We start from the raw sequence: 18634 nt of genomic DNA on the forward strand, positions 1-18634 counted from the left end.
ATGGATCTCTGCATGGAGCACCACCGTCTTTGGAGGCACCAGGAATAGGCTGAGCTCTGCCTGAAGCTCTTCTCACATTCCCCACACCCTTCCCGGCACAGGGAGGCTTTTACCTCCTCACAGCTCCCCAGGCTGGGTTGGCAGCCCCTCCTCATGTGGGATCTCTGGGGCTTTTCCTCCCCATTGGATTCCTGCGCCGTGGAGCTGTTCCAAATTGCCTCTTCCACGAGGTTCTGTGGCAGGGATTTGTTCTCCCTGGTCTCTGTCCGCAGCTCAGTGCGTGAGGGAGGAAGGACAAGGAGAGGAAGAGACAGGGAGAAGGGAAAAGGAAAAGGCAGGAGGAGAGGAAGGAGATGGGAAAGGAACATAGATGGATGTAGGACAGAATGAGGAGAAGAAGGAGGGTGAACAAGGAGAAGATGGGATTTGCCTCCATGCCAGAGGGAAGGGGAAGGAGATCCCCCCAGTCCATCCCTGGCAGGATGGCGTTGGCAGTGAGGCTGTCCTGCAGCAATGCTGGGCTGGGAGATGGAGCAGCAGGGAGGGGAAAGGGGCAGTGATTCCTCCTGCCCTGCCTGGCTGTCCCAGTCTGGAGCGTCCTGGCGCTGCCGAGGCCCTTGGAGCGTCCGGCACTCAGGAGCCCGGAGCTCACAGCTGCTTTATAAAGCTGACAAAGTCGGCAGGATGAGTCTGTGTATGCTCTGCAGCAAACTGGGTTTATTGGTACAGGAACAGGGGACAGGTAAGGTTCATCTACAACCGGCAAATGTTCATGCACTTCGACAATGACGTGGGTCAGTACAAGGACCGGGAGAGATCCCTCAGCAAATCCGGCACGGGCACAACAGACCCGGCCTGGGCACACGGAGGGAATTTATTACCAACCAAATCACAGCAGCACAAGGAGAAGGGAAAGAAATCTCTCCAGCACCTTCCCCCTACCCAACGGGGATCACCCAGAACAGGGGTCACCAGGGCTCTGCCCAACGGGGGTCACTGGGGATCATCCAGCACAGATCCTCCCATGGGGGATGGAGCTGGAGCAGCGCACGAAGCTCTTCCCACACTCGGGACACTCACAGGGCCTCTCCCTGGTGTGCAAGTGCTGGTGAGTGACGATCTCTGAATCCCATTTGAAGCTCTTCTGACATTCCAAGCACTCCTAGGGCCATTCCCCAGTGTGGATCTTGTGGTGCTTGCTCAGGTCGGAGGTCCCACTGAAGCTCTTCCCACATTCCCCACACTCCCAGGGCCTCTCCCCAGGGTGGATGTTCAGGTGTTCCATCAGGGTGGAGCTGTAGCTGAAACCCTTCCCACATTCCAAGCATTTGTGGGGCTTCTCCCTGCCATGAGCCTTCTCCACCAGCTCTGAGCTCTGGATGGATCTCAGGCTGCCTTCCTGGCTCAGGGGGGCTCTTTCCTCCCTGCAGCTCCCTGGGCTGGGTTTGCAGCCCCTCCTTGTGCGGAATGTCTGGGCCTTTTCCTCCTCTGCCATCTGGCCACAGCTTGGGAATGACAGACCCTGGTTTGGGGAAACCAAGGTGGGAACACCTTGGAGTAGAGGCTCCTCATGGCCAGGTCCATCTCTAGAAGTCAGCAGGAGTCTTGTGTCCATGAAAATCCCCACAATGTCAAGATTCAGCCCCAAAAAACTCTCCCAGCAGTTCCCTATTGCTGATCTCTCCACTCTTGGGGTTCTAGAGGTTTCCTTTCCTTAGGATCATGGGGGTCCAATGGTTCCAGGGCTTCTCCATTCTCTGGCGTCCTGCTCAGGGATGATCCAGGGCCTTTTGGGGGTCCATGGGGGCCCTTCTCCCCTGATGCTCTACTCTGAGATCCCAGGGGTCCCAGGGGTCCCTCCTCTCCAGGCTCCCCCCCTTTCCAGTCTGCCGGGGTCCCCCAGCTCTGGGATTGCCCCTCTCTGCTCTCCCCACTCTGGGGGTCCCAGGGGTTCCCCTCCTCTGCTCTCCCGGGGGTCCCCAGGACCAATGTCCTCCCCTGCCCATACTGGGCAATGGCCACGTGGGCCCCCAAAGATCCCCCCCAAGGGGCTCAGCTTTGGGCTCCTGCAAGATCCAAACCTACACACACAGAGAAAACAAAACCTCCCAGAGACACCAGATGATATTTGGGGTCAATTCCACAATCTGCGAGCTCCAAACACACCCCAATAAAAAACCCTCTCAGGGACTCCCCGACAGATTTGGGACGACCTCCCCCTCCCCGCTCACCTGCAAGACGAGGTGGGGGCGATGGTCCCGTGGCTGCGGCCACAGGGGGCACTGGAACCTCCTGTTCCTCCTGTTCCTGTTCCTGCTCCTCCTCTTCCTGCTCCCCGTTTTCCTCTCTCCCTCCTCCTCCTCCTCCTTCCTAATCCCACCTCCTCCCCAGTTCCTGCCTTCTGTGTATTTAGACTGGAGACCCTTGCTTGTTTTTAGAACTAGAACAAAGATCCCAGATGGAGCAAGGCTTGCTGCTTTTAGTCAGAACTATCAGTGACTAAAGGTCACGTTTCCTTTGCTTTGGTCCTGTCCTTGTTCTCCTCAGTGTTCAGGCTGGGCTATGGGGTGTCCTTGTTTGCTGCATTTTGAGTTCCTCTTGCATCCTTTGGGCCATGGGCTGTGCCCTGGGAGGGTTCTTTGTGCTCCTTTGTGACACAGGAGAACCTTCCAGGCGGTTTCTGCGTGAGCTGCTGCTGGGATGTCACAGGAACAGCGCCACGTCCCCGTGGTGTTCCCGTTGCTGTGGGACATGGAGGCCTCAGTGCCCAGAGTGGCTCTGGGCTCGCTGCCGGAGGATCTTCCTGCCCAAGGCATTCTCAGCAGCCAGCCCAGCCCTGTCCTTCTGTGCTTGCAGGGCTACAGGCTGCAGGCGTGTGCAGCGCAGCCAAAATGATCCAGCACGTGGCTGCTGCAGTTTGCACTCTGTACTCTGTGGCTTATTCGGGGTATTTTTTAACCCACTTGGCACGTAAGTTGAGGTTTTCCCTCGGTGCAGCATCTGTGGCTTTGGGCTTGCTGTGTGCTTTCTGTTCTTCCTCTGGAGCTGAGTTGATTTTGGAACCAAATGGCCATGAAGACACCATTGCTTTGGGAGAGCTCCTGCCAGCAGCTGCAGCTGAAAAAGGGGGTGTCTGCAGCCAGCGGGGCATGCACAGCATCTGCAATGAGCCCTGGGGGGTTCTGTTCCCTCAAGCAGGGAGTCTGTGCCAGTTCCATCTGAGCCTGGAACTCCCTCCATTTGCTGCTCCAGCCAAGAACTGACCCAGCCCAGTATTTTGTGCTTGTTCTCTTGCTTGCTGTGGGAAGGGACTGTGGCTCCTGGAGGGATGCAGTGAAAGCAAAATGCTCTCTTGGGGTTGCCTTGCTCCATGGCATTTCCCACCACTGGCAGTTTTTCTCCTAACAGCATCTGATTCATGTTCCCTCTCCCACTGCAGGGCACCTCATGTCTGCATTCCGAGCAGCTCCTCCTTCGGTGAGTGGGAAAGGAACCTTTGGTGTTTGGAATTGTGCAGCAAGTTGTGAGCTCAGCATGTGGCAGTCGAGGGCCAGCCTGGGAGGCTGAAGGAAAGTTCCTGTCAGTGTCTTTGCAGCAGCAGCAGCAGCAGCAGCAGCAAAGGAATTCCCATCAGTTTTCTCCTTTTCTGCTGAAGAGTTTTTGAAGAGCTGCAGGTCTGGTTTTACAGGCAGAGGATTGCTTGCTGGCTTTAGCCATGGTGGAATATCGAATTCCCAACAATAAGTGGCAATGTTGACTGTAGCCCATTGTTAGTTGGAACAGCTCCAAACCCCATTTCTGCGTAGTGCAGCTGGATGTGCAGCTGAGGATAAATAAGGTGATAACTGAGATAGAACTTCCTGCCCCTCACACTACTGTCTGTCCACAGGGCACAGAAGCAGCACCAGCACCTCCTGGGGCTCCCTCTGCTTCCAAACAGGAGGCCCAAGAGGAGGAAGAGAGCAGTGAGCTTCCCGCTGCTCTGGGGGACGATGGTGAACTTCCCTCAGCGCCGGGAGATGACAGTGAACTTCCCGCTGCTCTGGGAGACGAGGGCGAACATCCCGCGGGGTGGGAATGCAACGGCGAGGCTCCCGCGGGGTGGGACAAGGACAGGGGACATCTCCCGGCCTGGGACGAGGACGGTGGATGTCCCCTGGTGTGGGACCAGAGTGGCCAAGCTCCCACGGAGTGGGATGAGGACAATGGACATCTCCCAGTGTGGGATGAGGATGGAGGACATCCTGTGGCTTGGGAAGAGGAGAGTGAACATCTCCCAGCATGGGAAGTGGACAGCGAACATCCCCTGGCTTGGAAAGAGGATGGCGAACCTCCAGCATTTTGGGAAGAGGATGGAGAATCTGCAGCATTTTGGGAAGAGGATGGAGAAGCTGCAGCATTTTGGGAAGAGGATGGAGAAGCTGCAGCATTTTGGGAAGAGGATGGAGAAGCTCCCTCTGCTTGGGAAGAGGACAATGAACCTCTCTCCGCTGTGGGATCCTGGGCTGAACATTCTGACAGCAGCACAGCCGGGCAGCCAGAGGGGAGAGGGGAGTGGTGCCTGATGCAGCTGAGTACGTCTGCTCTGTTCCTGGGTGCCCGAGCAGGTGTTGTGTGTGTGTCTGGGCATCAGCTGCACCCAGTGTTGCTCTGCAGCTGAATGTCACCGAGCCATTTATTGTCCTTCCCCAGCTGACACCAAGGGGCTCACGGCCCCAGGGAGTGGGGCTGGTTGTGGCTCTGCTGCAAGGCGGGGTCTCACTCTGGGAGGGAGCGTCTTCCACGTGGTTTCTTTCAGGGAACACCGTGAGCGAGGAGGAGCCTGCCGAGAAATACCTGGAAGTGGAGCAGATTGGCCATGGGTAAGTGCACGGCAGCTACTGCTGCACAAGCAGGGCCGGGTGTTGTGCTGGTGCAGGATCAAGTGAGAAGTCAGGAGAGCTCCAAGCACCTTCAGACACTGGGCTGCCATCCTGCTGTCTCTCAGTCCTGATCAGAATTGATAACTGTGGTCAGAAGGTGCCGTCAAAGGCCCCTGAGGCTGGCAGTGTCCTGCCTGCAGCAAGGAGCAGGACCTGGAAGATCTTCTGTCCCTGGAACTGGATTGCCTAAAAGAGCAACTCACCATCTGGTGACTGTCAGAAAACAGTTCTCAAGAAGATTTCTTTCAAATATTTTCCTTCAAAAAATATCCACTGGTCAGGATTATCAACCTAATGGTTTAGAAACAGAAACCAGAGATGAACTAATAAGTGCTCTATTCTAGCACAGGTAGCAGACCCCATCCATTCAGTAACAGACACAGAGCTGATGCACTCTGGGGGAAAAAGCATCACCTGCCTGATGGCAGGGCCCTTGTAGAACCTGCAGATCTTAGGCAGGAAATGGAAAAGGATGAAATGCATTCTTTTCCAGTTCTTTAGACAGCCATCTCTCACCTCAGGTTTTGAACTAAAGCAATTCAGGGTGGACATTGGGATTTGCTCCAGCCCAATTCCTTCATGTTGGGTCTCAGTTTTCTCCTGCACACCTTGCATGGCAGAGGGCTGGTGGCTGCTGTGCTGTTGTTGGAAGGGTCGATGCACCCAGGTGTTTGTGAACGCTGCAGGCAGCAGAGATCTCCTGTCTGGGCTGGCTTTCCCTGCCAGGGCCTAAAGCGCTGCTTCTTTCTTCTCTGCTGTTTTGTCTCCAGGGCTTTTGGAACCGTTTATAAAGGACTCGACAGGGCCACTGGAGGAGAGGTCAGTGCCAACACGCCCAGCACGCCTGGCAGCTCTCCAGGGCTTTCCCCTCTGCTGGGAGCTGTGGCTGCAGCTTTGGGGGCCAGCAGAGCTTTCCTGCCCAGGCTGCTCCTCTGAAGGCAGAGCAGTGTCAGCCTGCAGAGCACAGCTGGGACAGACTTGGTCCTTCTGAAGCGCCAAAGGAATGCAAGGAGGGCAGCGGTGTCTGTCAGAGCAGGACACGCTGGCTTGGCCTTCATATCTAAACGTGTGAATGCATCAGCTGCTGGAGACTGAGGCCCAATTGATCTTCATCCCAACCTCAGACAGGAACATTATTTAGCTATTCTTAGCTAAACTATAACACTATTATGTCCATCCTGCCTTTCATTTTCAAAGGATACCTCAAGGCCTAATTAGGGAGAGATCCTGCTTGGGCTCAATTTAGGGTTTTAGTCCTACTTCAGCTGTTCACAGAGAGAGAGGCAGGGAAATGAGAAGACGAATGTCCAGAGCAAAGCTCTCTCCTAATCCTGCAGTTGTGTTTGGGTCTGGTGTCAGTGACAGCCTGTGACAGGGATCACCTGAGCAATGGGTGTGCGTGTCTGCTTTGTTGTGCAATCCCAAACAGAGCAGTTGCATCTGAAATCATGACCAAATCCCATAGAATTGCTAAGGGGTTCCTGGCTTTTTTGCTCTGTTTTCACAGAACCAGAATTACCTCCTGCTTGCAAAATGGGTTTGAATAATAATAGTAGGAGTGTTGAGGCCATTTGAGAAGACTGTAGGTGCAGAGAATGTTGTTAGAGCTTTGAGGCTGACAGCTGAGGGACCATTTCTGCAGAGCTTGCAAGGCCAAATGTCTCTGGCCATGTGTCCTGTAAGCAGCCCCCAGCTGGCAGAGCAATGGGCTGTGGGAATGGCCCTTGCTGAGCTCTGGTGTCCCATCCCAAGGCAGTTTGGCACAGCCTGGCTCCGTCGCTCCACAAAGACTCGCTCCGTGTTTGCTGTGGCCTCCTGCCACAGACTCCTCCAGTTCAAGGCTGCAATGTCCCTTCAGGTGGCCATCAAGAAAATGAGTCTCAGAGGGCAGAACAGGGAACGAGCTGTGAATGAGATCCTGCTCCTGAAGGACAAGAAGAACCCCAACATTGTCAACTCTTTGGACAGGTGAGTGCTTCAGCTCTGATCCCGAGCCCGGGCCCTGCGTTAACCTTTCCTGGCATCAGGAGTCTGTAGCCTGTTTTGAAAATGCCTGACCCAGCCACATCTTCCCAAAATAACAGCCTGGCAGTTCACTCCCTCCACGTGCTTTTGTTGCTTTGCTTTGGTTTTTCCTTCAAGTTGACCCCGTTTGCTGTGTCTCCCAGCAAGTGCTGATAAACCACAGCAGAAATTATTTCCCTTGGCTTCTTCTTCCCAGCCCTTTTCCATTGCTAAAGATGCCAGTAAGACCAAGTTCTTGTTTCCAGAAATGCCTCATTTGCCCATTTTTCACTGGCCTTGCCTGTTTCTGAAGGGACTTTCTGAAAGGTTTCCTGACTGCTTTTGTCCCAAGTGCTGCACGGCCTCCTCCCCTGGATAACCCTGGCAGTTGTGTTGCCTTGTTCTGGAGGGAATGGTGGAACTGATGAGTTCAGAAGCTGAACCAGCTGGGGCCAAGGGTTGTGGTTCCACATTGATCTGGGCTGTTGCTAAACTGCATTTTTCACCTGCTTGCCATCTAAGGCCTCTCCTTTCTCACAGGTGTCTCCTTCCCCTTTAGACTGTGCAGATTCCAAGGGCTGTGCAGCCTGGCAGGAATGTCTCTCCATCTGATTCTGTCCTCACTGACAAGTGACCTGGAAACAAAACTCCCCTCCAGGCTTTTCCATGGGGGAATTGAGCTCTGCACTTTCATCTCCATGCCATTGCTTTCCTCTTCCAGCTTCCTTGTGGATGGAGATCTCTGGCTGGTGATGGAATACATGGATGGAGGAACTTTGCAGGACGTTGTCAGACAGACACGCATGGCTGAAGGAGAGATGGCAGCTGTCAGTCGGGAGGTGAGGGATCCTGCTTGTCACTCCCATGGCTGGGACACGATGGTCCTTCCAAAGAGGGTGTGAGAACAGGAGTGGCTCCATGCTCAGGGCTTTGTTTCTGTGTTGTTTTCGTGAGCTGGAGAAGAAAGAGCCTCTGCAGTGAACGGCCTGCCAGCATCACTGCACTTCTGCTCTGTTCTTGTTCTCTCTCCTGCTGTTGTGGTACTCTCTTTCTGGTTTGGATTTGATTTGCTGTTCTCAGCTTTGCCTTGAACCATTTGCCTGGAGCTTGTGTGCACTGCACTCCTGGCCTGTCACAGCAAAGCTGCTGCTGGCAGAATTCTGAGCTGTCCTTTCTGGTGTGATATATTCCAGCCATTGGTTTTTGCCCTTGTGTTTCTTGTTCTCTCTCAGTGTCTGCAGGGCCTGGATTTCCTCCATTCCAACCGGGTGATCCACAGGGATCTGAAGAGCTCCAACATCCTCCTGGGCATGGACGGCTCTGTCAGGCTGGGTGGGTGTTCCTGGCCAGGCACGGCGCTCCCGGGCTGCGGGGCTGGGGCTGCTTCCCAGGGAGGGCCAGAGCCCCACAAGGGCTGCTGGGGGCACTGCCCGGCCCCTGCTGCCAGCTGAGAGCGGCTGCCCCTGCAGAGAGCTCAGGAGAGGAGCAGGGGGCCAGCAGTGCCTTTGCTCTGGCCATGGCCCTTCCAGAGGGGCAGCAGTGGGAATCTAAAGCTCCAAGGGAATCAGTAAAAGCCACTGCAGGAAAGCTGAGGGTTTCTTGAAGGGCCCAGTTCCATCTTTCCTTGGCTACAGCCCTGAGGGCTTTTCCAGCTGACTTCACTACTACACTCTCAGACTGAGTGTGGGGAATCTTTGTGCTTGGTTTCCTCATTGCAGCTGCCTTTGACAGGGTTTCTTTCTGTCCTCAGCTGATTTTGGCCTCTGCGCTCAGCTCAGCCCTGAGCAGAACCAGCGCAGCTCCATGGTGGGCACTGCTCACTGGATGGCCCCAGAAGTTGTGACCAGATCTCCTTATGGCCCCAAGGTGGACATCTGGTCCTTCGGCATTGTGACCATCGAGATGGTGGAAGGAGAACCTCCTTACTTCAGGGAAACGGCGGCCATGGTAAGAGGCAAATTCTCCAGGGCTGCAGAGGCTGTGAGCACAGGGGGACCCTGCACTGGGAGCAGCAGCTGGAGGTTTCTGCACATGGGAAGGGAATTCCCAGAGGACTTGTGCCTCCACACAGACGAATGTTCTGCAGTCTCCAGCAACAATTTGCTTTGGGCTTTTCGTTGTTGCAGCTCTTCTAGCTGAGAGGATGACCTGGAAATATGAAGCAAGTGCATCAGCTCTAATGTTATCTTGCAAGAAAACCCCACACCATCCCCAAATCCCAGCCCCAAACCCAACAAGATTTCTGCAGGAGTTTCTAAAAGAGGTTTTGCAAGATGATCTCCCCTGATTCTTCTCACTGGGAAACTTGTTGAAAACATGAAGATGATGGTTTAACATCCCCATAGTCTAACATATTTCTTTCCTAGTCCAAGCTACTTTTTCTGTGTCACCAAGCCTGAGCTTTCAGCATCACAAACCTCCTGTTTCTTGCCTGGCAGTTTCTGGGATGGGGCATCAGGAATGCATTTACTTGAGTGTCAGTGGCACTGCAGAGATGCGCTTGATGGAAGAATCCTCTGAAATAACACAGGCAGACCACAGTGACTCTGGAAAATGGCCTGTAAAGCTGGTGTCCATATTTGGAGAAGCAAAATGGGCTATTTCTGATGGAGGTTCCTACTAACAAAGCCAGCCAATGAAACTGGCTCTCAAGGCGAGATCATTTGGATGTTGCAGTGGCTGTGGCAGCCCCAGGGTTTGGGTTTTTTGCTTGGCATAGCAAAATGAGCTCTGAGCAGCATCTCTGGCAGGGAGGAAAGTGGCCCTGGAGCTGGGGCTGAGGCCCCCGGGTGGATGTGAGCCCGTGTGGGTGTGAAGGAAGCTGGCAGAGCGCTGAGTTTGCTTTCCCTGCAGGCTCGCGCTCTGATCCGGCAGAACGGGACCCCGCAGCTGCAGGAGCCCCGGCGCCTGTCGGCTCTGCTGCGGGACTTCCTCGAGTGCAGCCTGGAGCCGGACGAGGAGCGGCGCTGGGCTGCCCAGGAGCTGCTGCAGGTGAGAGCCAAGGGCTGCAGGGGAAGCAGCAGCGCCAGGGAGGGGTTTTCTTGTGGGGCCCCCTCCGATAGTCTCCAGTCTCGCTGCGTTCCACGCGCAGAGCAAGCAGAATCCTCGCCCGCTGTGGCCTGGCAGGCTCCTTTCGAGCTCATCTGGACCTGGTGCCCCACAGCGAGCAGGGACATCTTCAAGCAGCTCAGGGGGATCAGAGCCCTGCCTGACCTGAGCTTGGATGTTTCCAGGCAGGAGGCACCTCCCACATCTCTGGGCACCCCCTGTCAGTGTTTCCCCACTCTCCCGGTTAAAAAATTCTTCCTTAGATCTAATCTGAGCCTGCTTCCCTCGATTTTCAAACCATTTCCCTTTGTCCTGTTGCAACAGAGCCTGTGAGGAACTTGACTCTGGAAAGTAACAGTTCATTTCTTTATTTTTTATCCTTTGGGCAGCACCCATTTTTATCATCAGCCAAGCCTCTCTCCAGCCTGACCCCTCTGATCACTGCAGCAAAGAACCTGAGGGAGCAGCAGAGCAGATGAAGCACTTGAGGACAGCTTCTTCTTACAGTAGTTAGGACAATTAGTTAGTCATGGTAGTTAGCACTGGTAGTTAGTTAGGGTAGTTAGCATTGCTAGTTAGTTATGGTAGTTAGAGCAGCCTGTTTGTTATGAAAGTTTTATGAATAAAAACGCTCTTAAACCTCAACTCCCCTGACGTGTCCCTTCCTTCTCCCGCTGTGACTCAGCTGCCCGGAGCAATGTGAGGGGAGAGTGGGCCCAGCCTGGCCCAGAGCTGAGCCCCAGCAGAGCCCTGGCAGAGCCCAGAGCAGCCTCGGCACCTGCAGAGTCAGCCTGGAAGGAGGCGCTTGGAGCCTTCTCGGCTGCACCCGGCTCTTGGCTACAAACTGTGTGTGCTGGAAAATGCCACCGGCTCTGCAGGAGGGCAGAAGGGGCCCGGGGAAGGCCCAGGTGCTCCATGCAAGGGAAAAACCTGCCCTGGGTTTGTTATAAATAACTAGGTAGTGCTGGCTTTTGCTATTATGTATTGACTTCTGCAAAACATTCTTAATCACAATGAGTTTGATATAGTACAGTTTGTAATCACTTTTCACTGCTTTTGCTATAGTATAATTTGTCAGCTCTTTGTGGCCAATGCCCTGGCCCCTGTGTAGCTCATATCCTCAGAACATCATTTATGGATGATATTTTAGTTAGTGGACAGTGTGAAAAACATACATTATAGTTTTGGCTTTTGCAAAATATTAAAGTGGATGCCATGTGTTGTGCATTAGAATGTTAACTTTTACAGAAGTAGCCGTAGTTGTGAAATAAGAACTAATGCTTTTATTTTTGTAACTAACTGACAATAACAACTCAGAGATATTTGTGAAATAGCTAATGTTCATTTAAAGTACTTGTGGAAGTAGCTAAAACCGTCTGCATGGTCAGATAACATCTAAGGAAGGGATGTGATGAGGACCCCTGCCACTGACCCTTCCACTGTCAATAACTGTCACCTGCTGAAACCACAGAACAGGGGCCCTTGTGAGGCAGTGACGCACAACCCTCAAAACAGCAATCCACGATTCCTGCACGTGCTCTAAAAAGGCAAGTTGGGGGTCAAACCAACCTAAAGAATTCCTGGAACATGTAAATGAGTTCCAGGAAATGTTTGAATATGTACAATCATTATGAATATGTATTTGAACAATACAATGGAGAAACTAGACAAGAAGAGTTGCTGTGGTTAACCAGTGTGCCTCTGGCCATTGCCAACACCCAGCACTGTTACTGATTTGTCCCTTATTATTCCTTATTAAACTTTCAAAAATTCTAAAGAGTGAGGCTCATTTCTCATAAAACCCAAGGTGCTCACCCCTTGCTCTTCCCCCAAAGCCAGGATTTGTCAATCCTAAATTTTGTCTGGACGGAGGAGAAGGAGGCTGCGAGGAAAAGGAAGATGCACTGGTGTGGAGGCCCATGGGAGTCTCAATCTCCCACCCGTGTAGGACTGGTCCCTAATAAGAAGAATAGATTTCAAGGTTATGGTGACAAGCTTGCTTCTCCTATAGATCTTTGCTGGCACATGCTGATTTTTGGAAAGTTATGTTACCCCATTGGCCTGTTGGCCTAATTACCCTCGTTCACCCCTATTACCCATCTTTGATTAGTCCCTTGCTCTCTGTCCCTCCATTGGCCCCAGTTTACTGCATTCCTCTGCCCCTGTTTCCCTATTAGCTGTCCCGACCCTTAACCCCTCCTTTGCACATTTTCCCCCATGTCCATTGGACCCTGACCCTCAGCTCCACCCTCACTACCCCATATAAAAACCCCCTGTGCCCTCAGCTTGCACCCTGTCTTTGTGCCTGGACCCTGTTCAGCTCTGTCCCCTGTTCCTGTACCAATAAACCCAGTTTGCTGAGATCATACCCAGACCCATCCTGCCGACTTTGTCAGCTTTATAAAGCAGCCGTGAGCTCCGGGCTCCTGAGTGCCGGACGCTCCAAGGGCCTCGGCAGCGCCAGGACGCTCCAGACTGGGACAGCCAGGCAGGGCAGGAGGAATCACTGCCCCTTTCCCCTCCCTGCTGCTCCATCTCCCAGCCCAGCATCGCTGCAGGACAGCCTCACTGCCAACGCCATCCTGCCAGGGATGGACTGGGGGGATCTCCTTCCCCTTCCCTCTGGCATGGAGGCAAATCCCATCTTCTCCTTGTCCACCCTCCTTCTTCTCCTCATTCTGTCCTACATCCATCTATGTTCCTTTCCCATCTCCTTCCTCCCTTGTTCCTTCTTGTTCCTTCCTCTCCTCCTGCCTTTTCCTTTTCCCTTCTCCCTGTCTCTTCCTCTCTTTGTCCTTCCTCCCTCATGCACTGAGCTGCAGACAGAGAACAGGGAGAACAAATCCCTGCCACAGAACTTCGTGGAAGAGGCCATTTGGAACAGCTCCACGGCGCAGGAATCCAACGGGGAGGAAAAGCCCCAGAGATCCCACACGAGGAGGGGCTGCCAACCCAGCCTGGGGAGCTGTGAGGAGGTAAAAGCCTCCCTGTGCCGGGAAGGGTGTGGGGAATGTGAGAAGAGCTTCAGGCAGAGCTCAGCCTATTCCTGGTGCCTCCAAAAACGGCGGTGCCAGATGCAGAGATCCATGGGGATGCAGAGATCCCCCTGCAGCCCCCAGAGCAGCCACGCTGGAGCACGGAGGATATCCCGCCGAGGCTCGGTCGGAGTGTGGGCAGGGTCTGCTGCCGGAATCGCCAGAGGGGGATCTTCCCGTGGAGACCGAGCCGGAGCGTGGGCAGCCCCCACATGGCTTATGGCGGCTGATCCGGCAGCTCCCGGCAGAGAAAAGGCAGGTGGGAGACCCCGGCAGCAGCAGCGGCGGTGCCCAGCGCAGCTGGCACGGGCAGGGCAGCCGGGGATGGGATGGCTGGGACCCGGCCTCGGTGCGGTCGGCGCGGTGACCTCGGCCCACGCGGCAGGACAGAGCAACCCCCATCTTCCCCAGCATGGCCGGCAGAGCGGCCGCGGGCCGGGCAGTGGGAGCAGGGCACACAAATTCACCGCCAGCGCCGGGGCAGGTGGAGCTGCCCTGGGCAGTGAGCCCGCACCTGGGATGGAAACCGGGGCAGGCGGAGCTGAGGCGGGCAGCGAGCCGGGACCCGGGACAGGCGCCTCGGCCGCGAACGGAGGGGGCAAGAGCTGCAGAGGATCCCACTCTCTTTCTGACTTTTCCTCTTGTTCCCCTCCCTTTCATTTCCCCTTGTTCTCTTCCTGTTTTGTCTCGGGTGTTTCTCATGCTTTAAAGATTTTTATTCTCCTAAAATCTCCTGTCTAACCTATGGCATATTCTCTTTCTTCTAGATTAAATGGGTTTTTTTACAAATAAATCCAGAGCCTAACAAATCTAAACTTCTGCTTAGATACTTTGAAATGGTCGACGAGCTAACTCACGACCTCCTAATGTTGTTTTTCTGATCACCTTTTTATTTATCCTTTGGCAAATTAAGCATCTTTCAGTTTCTTGCTTTGCTACTCCAAAAATCCCAGTGCACCCATAGTTCCTTAAAAAATGATCACACAAAGCTTGAGTACCCCAGTGGGTTTTCTGATGCATGTCTTCTAATATTTTCCTAGTAAGCACATTTTATTAAGTAATTGTCTTCCATCAAGAAGTTTCCATTTCCCTGATTTATCTTGTTCACTTCCTGTCTTGTTTCATTCTTTTTTCTCGGCTTCCCTAAACTTTGGAATTTCCAGTTTTTCCTCGTTTGGAGTTAATATTAACATAACTCACTCAGCTCCACTTTCTGCTGTATCCTTGGCTTCATCATCTGCCAAATTATTTCCTCTTATTTCTGGGGTCTTTCCCTTTTGGGGTTCCTTAATATGTACTATAGCTATGTCTTTTAGGTAATTTTAATGCCTCTAAAACCTCTGAAATAAGTTCCTCATGTACTAAACCTTTTCCTCTTGAATTAAGTAATCTTTTTCCTTTCCAAATTTTTAAAGGTATGTACTACGCTAAAGACATACCTTCAATCAGTATATATGGTTCCTTTATTTTGTGTTAAATATTCTAGTGCTCTTTTTAAAGTATATAATTCACGAGTTTGAGCTTACTAGTTTAAGGTTAATTTCCCTTTTTCCATAGTTTGCATGTTGTTCCCATCAACTACTACATACCCTGTACTTTCTCCTTTTGCAAGGAGTTGTATCTCTGTTACCTAACATAACTCCCAAAGGGCTATTTTTTTTTCTTTTTTTCCCCCTGTAATCCAACTTTCTGGTTTTCTGTCTCATTTTTCAAGATCTTATCTATTCATCATCTGCCTCTGTTTTTCACTTTCACTAACAACCTAAATACCACTTTTCTTTCAACTACACACTTAAAAATAAAAAACCTTTTTCTCACACTACTTTCAGTGCAATCCACCTTTCTACAAGGAGATATAGTGAAGCTTAAAATGCACAATCTACATTACATATACTTTCATTTGTCTACATTCACTCGCTTCTATTTCTCATTCACTTCCACACATTCTTTCACACGCTCAGGACACAAAGTGGATCCCTGTTGACAGAGAATCGCGGCTCCCTGTGGCCCCCTCCCCTTGGCGTTGGCCTCTGGGTCTCAGTATCTCCCGGCCTCCTGGGAGGGCCCTGACTCTGCTGCCTCCGGTGCCCGTTCACCTGTGAGGCTGATTTGTGTCACTCACACTCTTCAGCTACGGCCCCCTCACAGGCCCGGGGGGACAATGGCCCGTTTGCAGTCACACACATGCTCTGTCGCAGCCCCCACATGCCCAGGAGAACAATGGCTTATTTGCAGGTCACACACACCTCTTTCCACAGCCCCCCCTTCCCACCTGCCCGGGAAGCTGAGGCTGATTTTGTGTGTGACTCACTCTCACACACAAACAAGACAACAATAAGGTACCTTTTACTTTCACATCGCCTATTACAAGTTTAGGTGTTTCTTTTCAGTCCCGGTGCTCTTGGATATCCCTCAACCCAGCTGTGTTGTCCAACCCCAGGTGCTCTTGGGTGTAGGAGCGTCAGGGGGTAGGACGGTCGGGATGGACGGAGACGAGAGATCTCTGCAGCCAGGCCCTGGAACTTGCGGTTTATTGCAAAGGGCCCGGGTGCAGGGCCCTGCTTGGAGCTGCCAGGCACAGCTGGAGCAGGCCCGAGAGAAGAGAGGGGTAGAGAGGATGAGAGGGTGAGAGAGTAAAACGTAAGAGAGCAAAAGCGTAAGAGAGTAAGGTTCCCATTACAACACAATAAATCTTCTTTTGTGTCGAATGTTCTATTTCTCAACATCCAATCTAGTACAAGATGCACGTCCTATAGCATTTACATACAGCCTATAAGAATCATTACATTACCACACTGTGTTACATTTTAAACCGTAAAAACTCCTCTTTGGACCCCTTCTGCCAAGCTGGCAGGATCTGCTCTGACCCTTGGATCTGTCTGCAAGCAGAGGGAATTGTTTCATTAAAAGGGGATTACCTTCAGTTGGGCCACACCATTGTTTTCCAGTTGTTCACTAACTGAGGTATCTCAAAGCTTCCTTTGATTTCAATCTTGCTTATAGTTTCTATATTGTCAAAATCTTTTGCCAGACAATCATATTTATAAGGCTTTCCTGTTTCATCTTCCCCAACACTTGGGCATTTTTTTATTTCTCAATCCACCTGTGTTGTCCAATCCCAAATGCTCTTGAGCATATCCTCAATCCAGCAGAATTTTGCTTAACCCTGAATGCTCTTGGAATATTAATCCCTCAACCCAGCAGGTTTCAATTCTGGATGATCTTGGGCACTCTTATCCCTCAACCCAGCAGGTTTTTAGGAGCCCCTTTTGTCCCATTTCCTAGTGGATTGGGCTAGGAAACTCCTCTGCTCCCTTCCTCCGAGGGGTCCAGCCCCTCTCTGAGACCCAGTCCCAGTTACCCCGGGGGATTCTCTCACTCCTTTTAACATTCACTTTGTCTCTTTACTGGCCACTTACCGCGGAAAGTCAGAAACGCAGCATGGGAGACTCCAGCACTCACTTGGCAGGTCTGGCACAACCAGCCCGCCTCTCATTCACTCACATTCATCCCCCCTGAGAAATACTTACCAATCCCTTTTCCTTCCCATGTTCTTCGTGCACATTACTACTCTTAGGGGGCCAATTGCCATGGTTGTAGGGAGCCTTTTTCCCTTGTCTTTGTTTTATTGTCTCCTTTTGTCCACCATAACCTGCGTCTGTCGGTCACCCCAGGGCAAACAGAGCGAGGCTGCTGAAGAGGGCAGGGGGCACCTTCCCCACTCTGACTCTCCTGAAGCACCGGCAGTGAGGTGTTGGTAACCATCCTCTGCTACCATAATTGTGAAAAACGCCAATCACTTGTTTTTAAACTTTTTAAGGTTTAATAGTAATAAAATGGTTATAAAAATAGTAATACAATTAGAGTAATAAAAATTTGGACAATTAGGATTTAGGACAATACAAGACAATGGAAACAAAGAGTTACAAACGGCTCGGGTACCTTTTCCTGGGCAAAGTAAGCCCAAAAAAGGACACACGTTAATAGAGGATTAACTGTGAAAAACCATAGCCCATTGCATATTTGTACATCTCATACGTGATATATAAATTCCATTCCAACACAGGATTCGGTCTCGTCAGTGTCAGCTTCTTCCTCTTCATCCTGATGGCATCTTCAGGGCTGAGCAAGGCAGGAACAAGTTCATTTCTTCTGATAATTGAGCAATAAAATATTCTTCTCTGAAAGATTTAGGTGTCCTGTGGCTGCTATCTGGTGTGAGTCCTCATTCCTTTTTTAAAAAACTATCCCACATACATAGTTTCTATTTTAACATTATGTTATAACCTAAAACTACATTTAACACACTACTTAAAAAAATTGTTACAGCATAACTTCCTAACATAACATGTATAATACTCATTTTAATGTTTGTGAAAAGCCAATAATAGACATTTTTCACACGGGCTCTGTCAGCAGCAGTGGAAAGAGCAGCCTAAGAGCAGCGGCTCCAATTGCCTTCCTCCAAAAACCTGAGAGAGGGACAGAAAACTGAGAGAGGGCCGGCAACTGCGCCCAGCCCCTACCCCCAGCCTGAATCCTCCGGCATCTCTGCACCCTTCCCCCGTCCCCCCCCTCCCCCGCTCCTGGGAAAACTCCCAAAAAAACAGAGGTCCCAAGCACCCAGCAATCAGCTCTCATCAGCAACTCAACCCTAACCCTAACCTTCTGACAGCTGCTAAGTTTTCTGCAAAATCATTCATTTCTCCAAGGACCCAAACCAAATCCTTAGAAGAAAATCTGGATCCTTCCATGTACAATCTGTATTTCCCAGGTGTTCCTTGCTCCTCGTCCCTGTGCTCAGGGTGCCCTCCCCAGCCCGTATCCCAGAGCCGGTCCCTGTCCTGCCGCAGTGTCCAAAGGCGCCCCCCGGCGGGCAGGGCCGGCAGCTCCACGGGGCCGGGCAGCGGCCGGGGCGTCCCGCAGCCTCCTGGGGGCCGGGGGCCACTGCCGGCCCTGCCCGGGGCTGGTGGGGTCAGGCAGCGCCCGGCGCTGAGCCCCGGCTGCCCCACAGCCCCGGCCCGGCCCCGCAGCTCCCCCCAGGCCCCCAGCCCGTGCTCCCGGTCCCGCACCTCTGCGCCTGGTGCTGCCGCTGCCCCCCACAGAGAAACCCCCTGAAACCCTGACCTCCTTGTTTTCCTCTCCTGGAAACCGGGGATACAAATGATCAGCTGGCAAATGTTGAGGATAAGACCCTGCTGAAAAACATCCCAGTCCTCAGTATTTTTCTCTTCCTTCTCTTTTCCATCATCCTTTTCCTTCCCACAAAGATTCCTCCTGCGGCTTTTTGCCTTAAGCATATTGCTGCGCACTCCCCCTCACCCAGTCCCTTTGCAGCACACCAACACCATCCATGCCCTGTTCTCCAAATGCGAGGGGAATTTGGGGAGGTGGGAGTGGGGCAGCGCCAAGGCCGGGCCCCCCCGCGCTGTCCTGGCGGGAGCGGCTGCAGTGGGGACCGAGTGCGGGCGGGAGCGGCCGAGAGCCCAGCGCTGCCCCAGCCCGACCTGCCCCAGCTCCATCCCTGCCCCTGCCGTGGGATGCTGTGGGTCTGGGGGCAAGAGAGAGCCGGCAGCGGGTGCTGGGCCTGGGGCAGGAGGAGAAGGGAAGGAGAAGCAGGGTTGA

The 18634-nt window shown here is 52.6% G+C and overlaps 2 protein-coding genes across 3 annotated transcripts in view; both read left to right on the forward strand.

Moving 5' to 3' along the window:
* Positions 1-18634, forward strand: part of LOC139585535 (zinc finger protein 502-like) — a 76693-nt gene that overhangs the window by 55994 nt on the left and 2065 nt on the right. The window lies entirely within an intron of this gene.
* On the forward strand, positions 877-16759 carry LOC139585573 (serine/threonine-protein kinase PAK 3-like). The gene is made up of 12 exons (XM_071418363.1): positions 877-1094; positions 1431-1541; positions 3890-4607; positions 4799-4862; positions 5693-5741; positions 6781-6890; positions 7648-7765; positions 8159-8258; positions 8677-8873; positions 9780-9917; positions 12830-13143; positions 16684-16759. Exons 1-12 carry the CDS (start codon positions 1032-1034, stop codon positions 16757-16759), a joined length of 2058 nt encoding a protein of 685 aa, XP_071274464.1. The 5' UTR covers positions 877-1031.

Source organism: Agelaius tricolor, unplaced genomic scaffold (genome assembly GCF_023055355.1).
Source record: "Agelaius tricolor isolate 1412-34295 unplaced genomic scaffold, bAgeTri1.0.p SCAF_84, whole genome shotgun sequence".
NCBI lineage: Eukaryota > Metazoa > Chordata > Aves > Passeriformes > Icteridae > Agelaius > Agelaius tricolor.

Coding starts and splice junctions, on each gene's coding strand:
- LOC139585573 (XM_071418363.1), top strand. CDS start 1,032: ATGGAGCTGGAGCAGCGCACGAAGCTCTTCCCACACTCGGGACACTCA. Junction 7,766..8,158: donor TGGCAGCTGTCAGTCGGGAG/GTGAGGGATCCT, acceptor GTTCTCTCTCAG/TGTCTGCAGGGCCTGGATTT. Junction 9,918..12,829: donor CTGCCCAGGAGCTGCTGCAG/GTGAGAGCCAAG, acceptor TCCCTGCCACAG/AACTTCGTGGAAGAGGCCAT.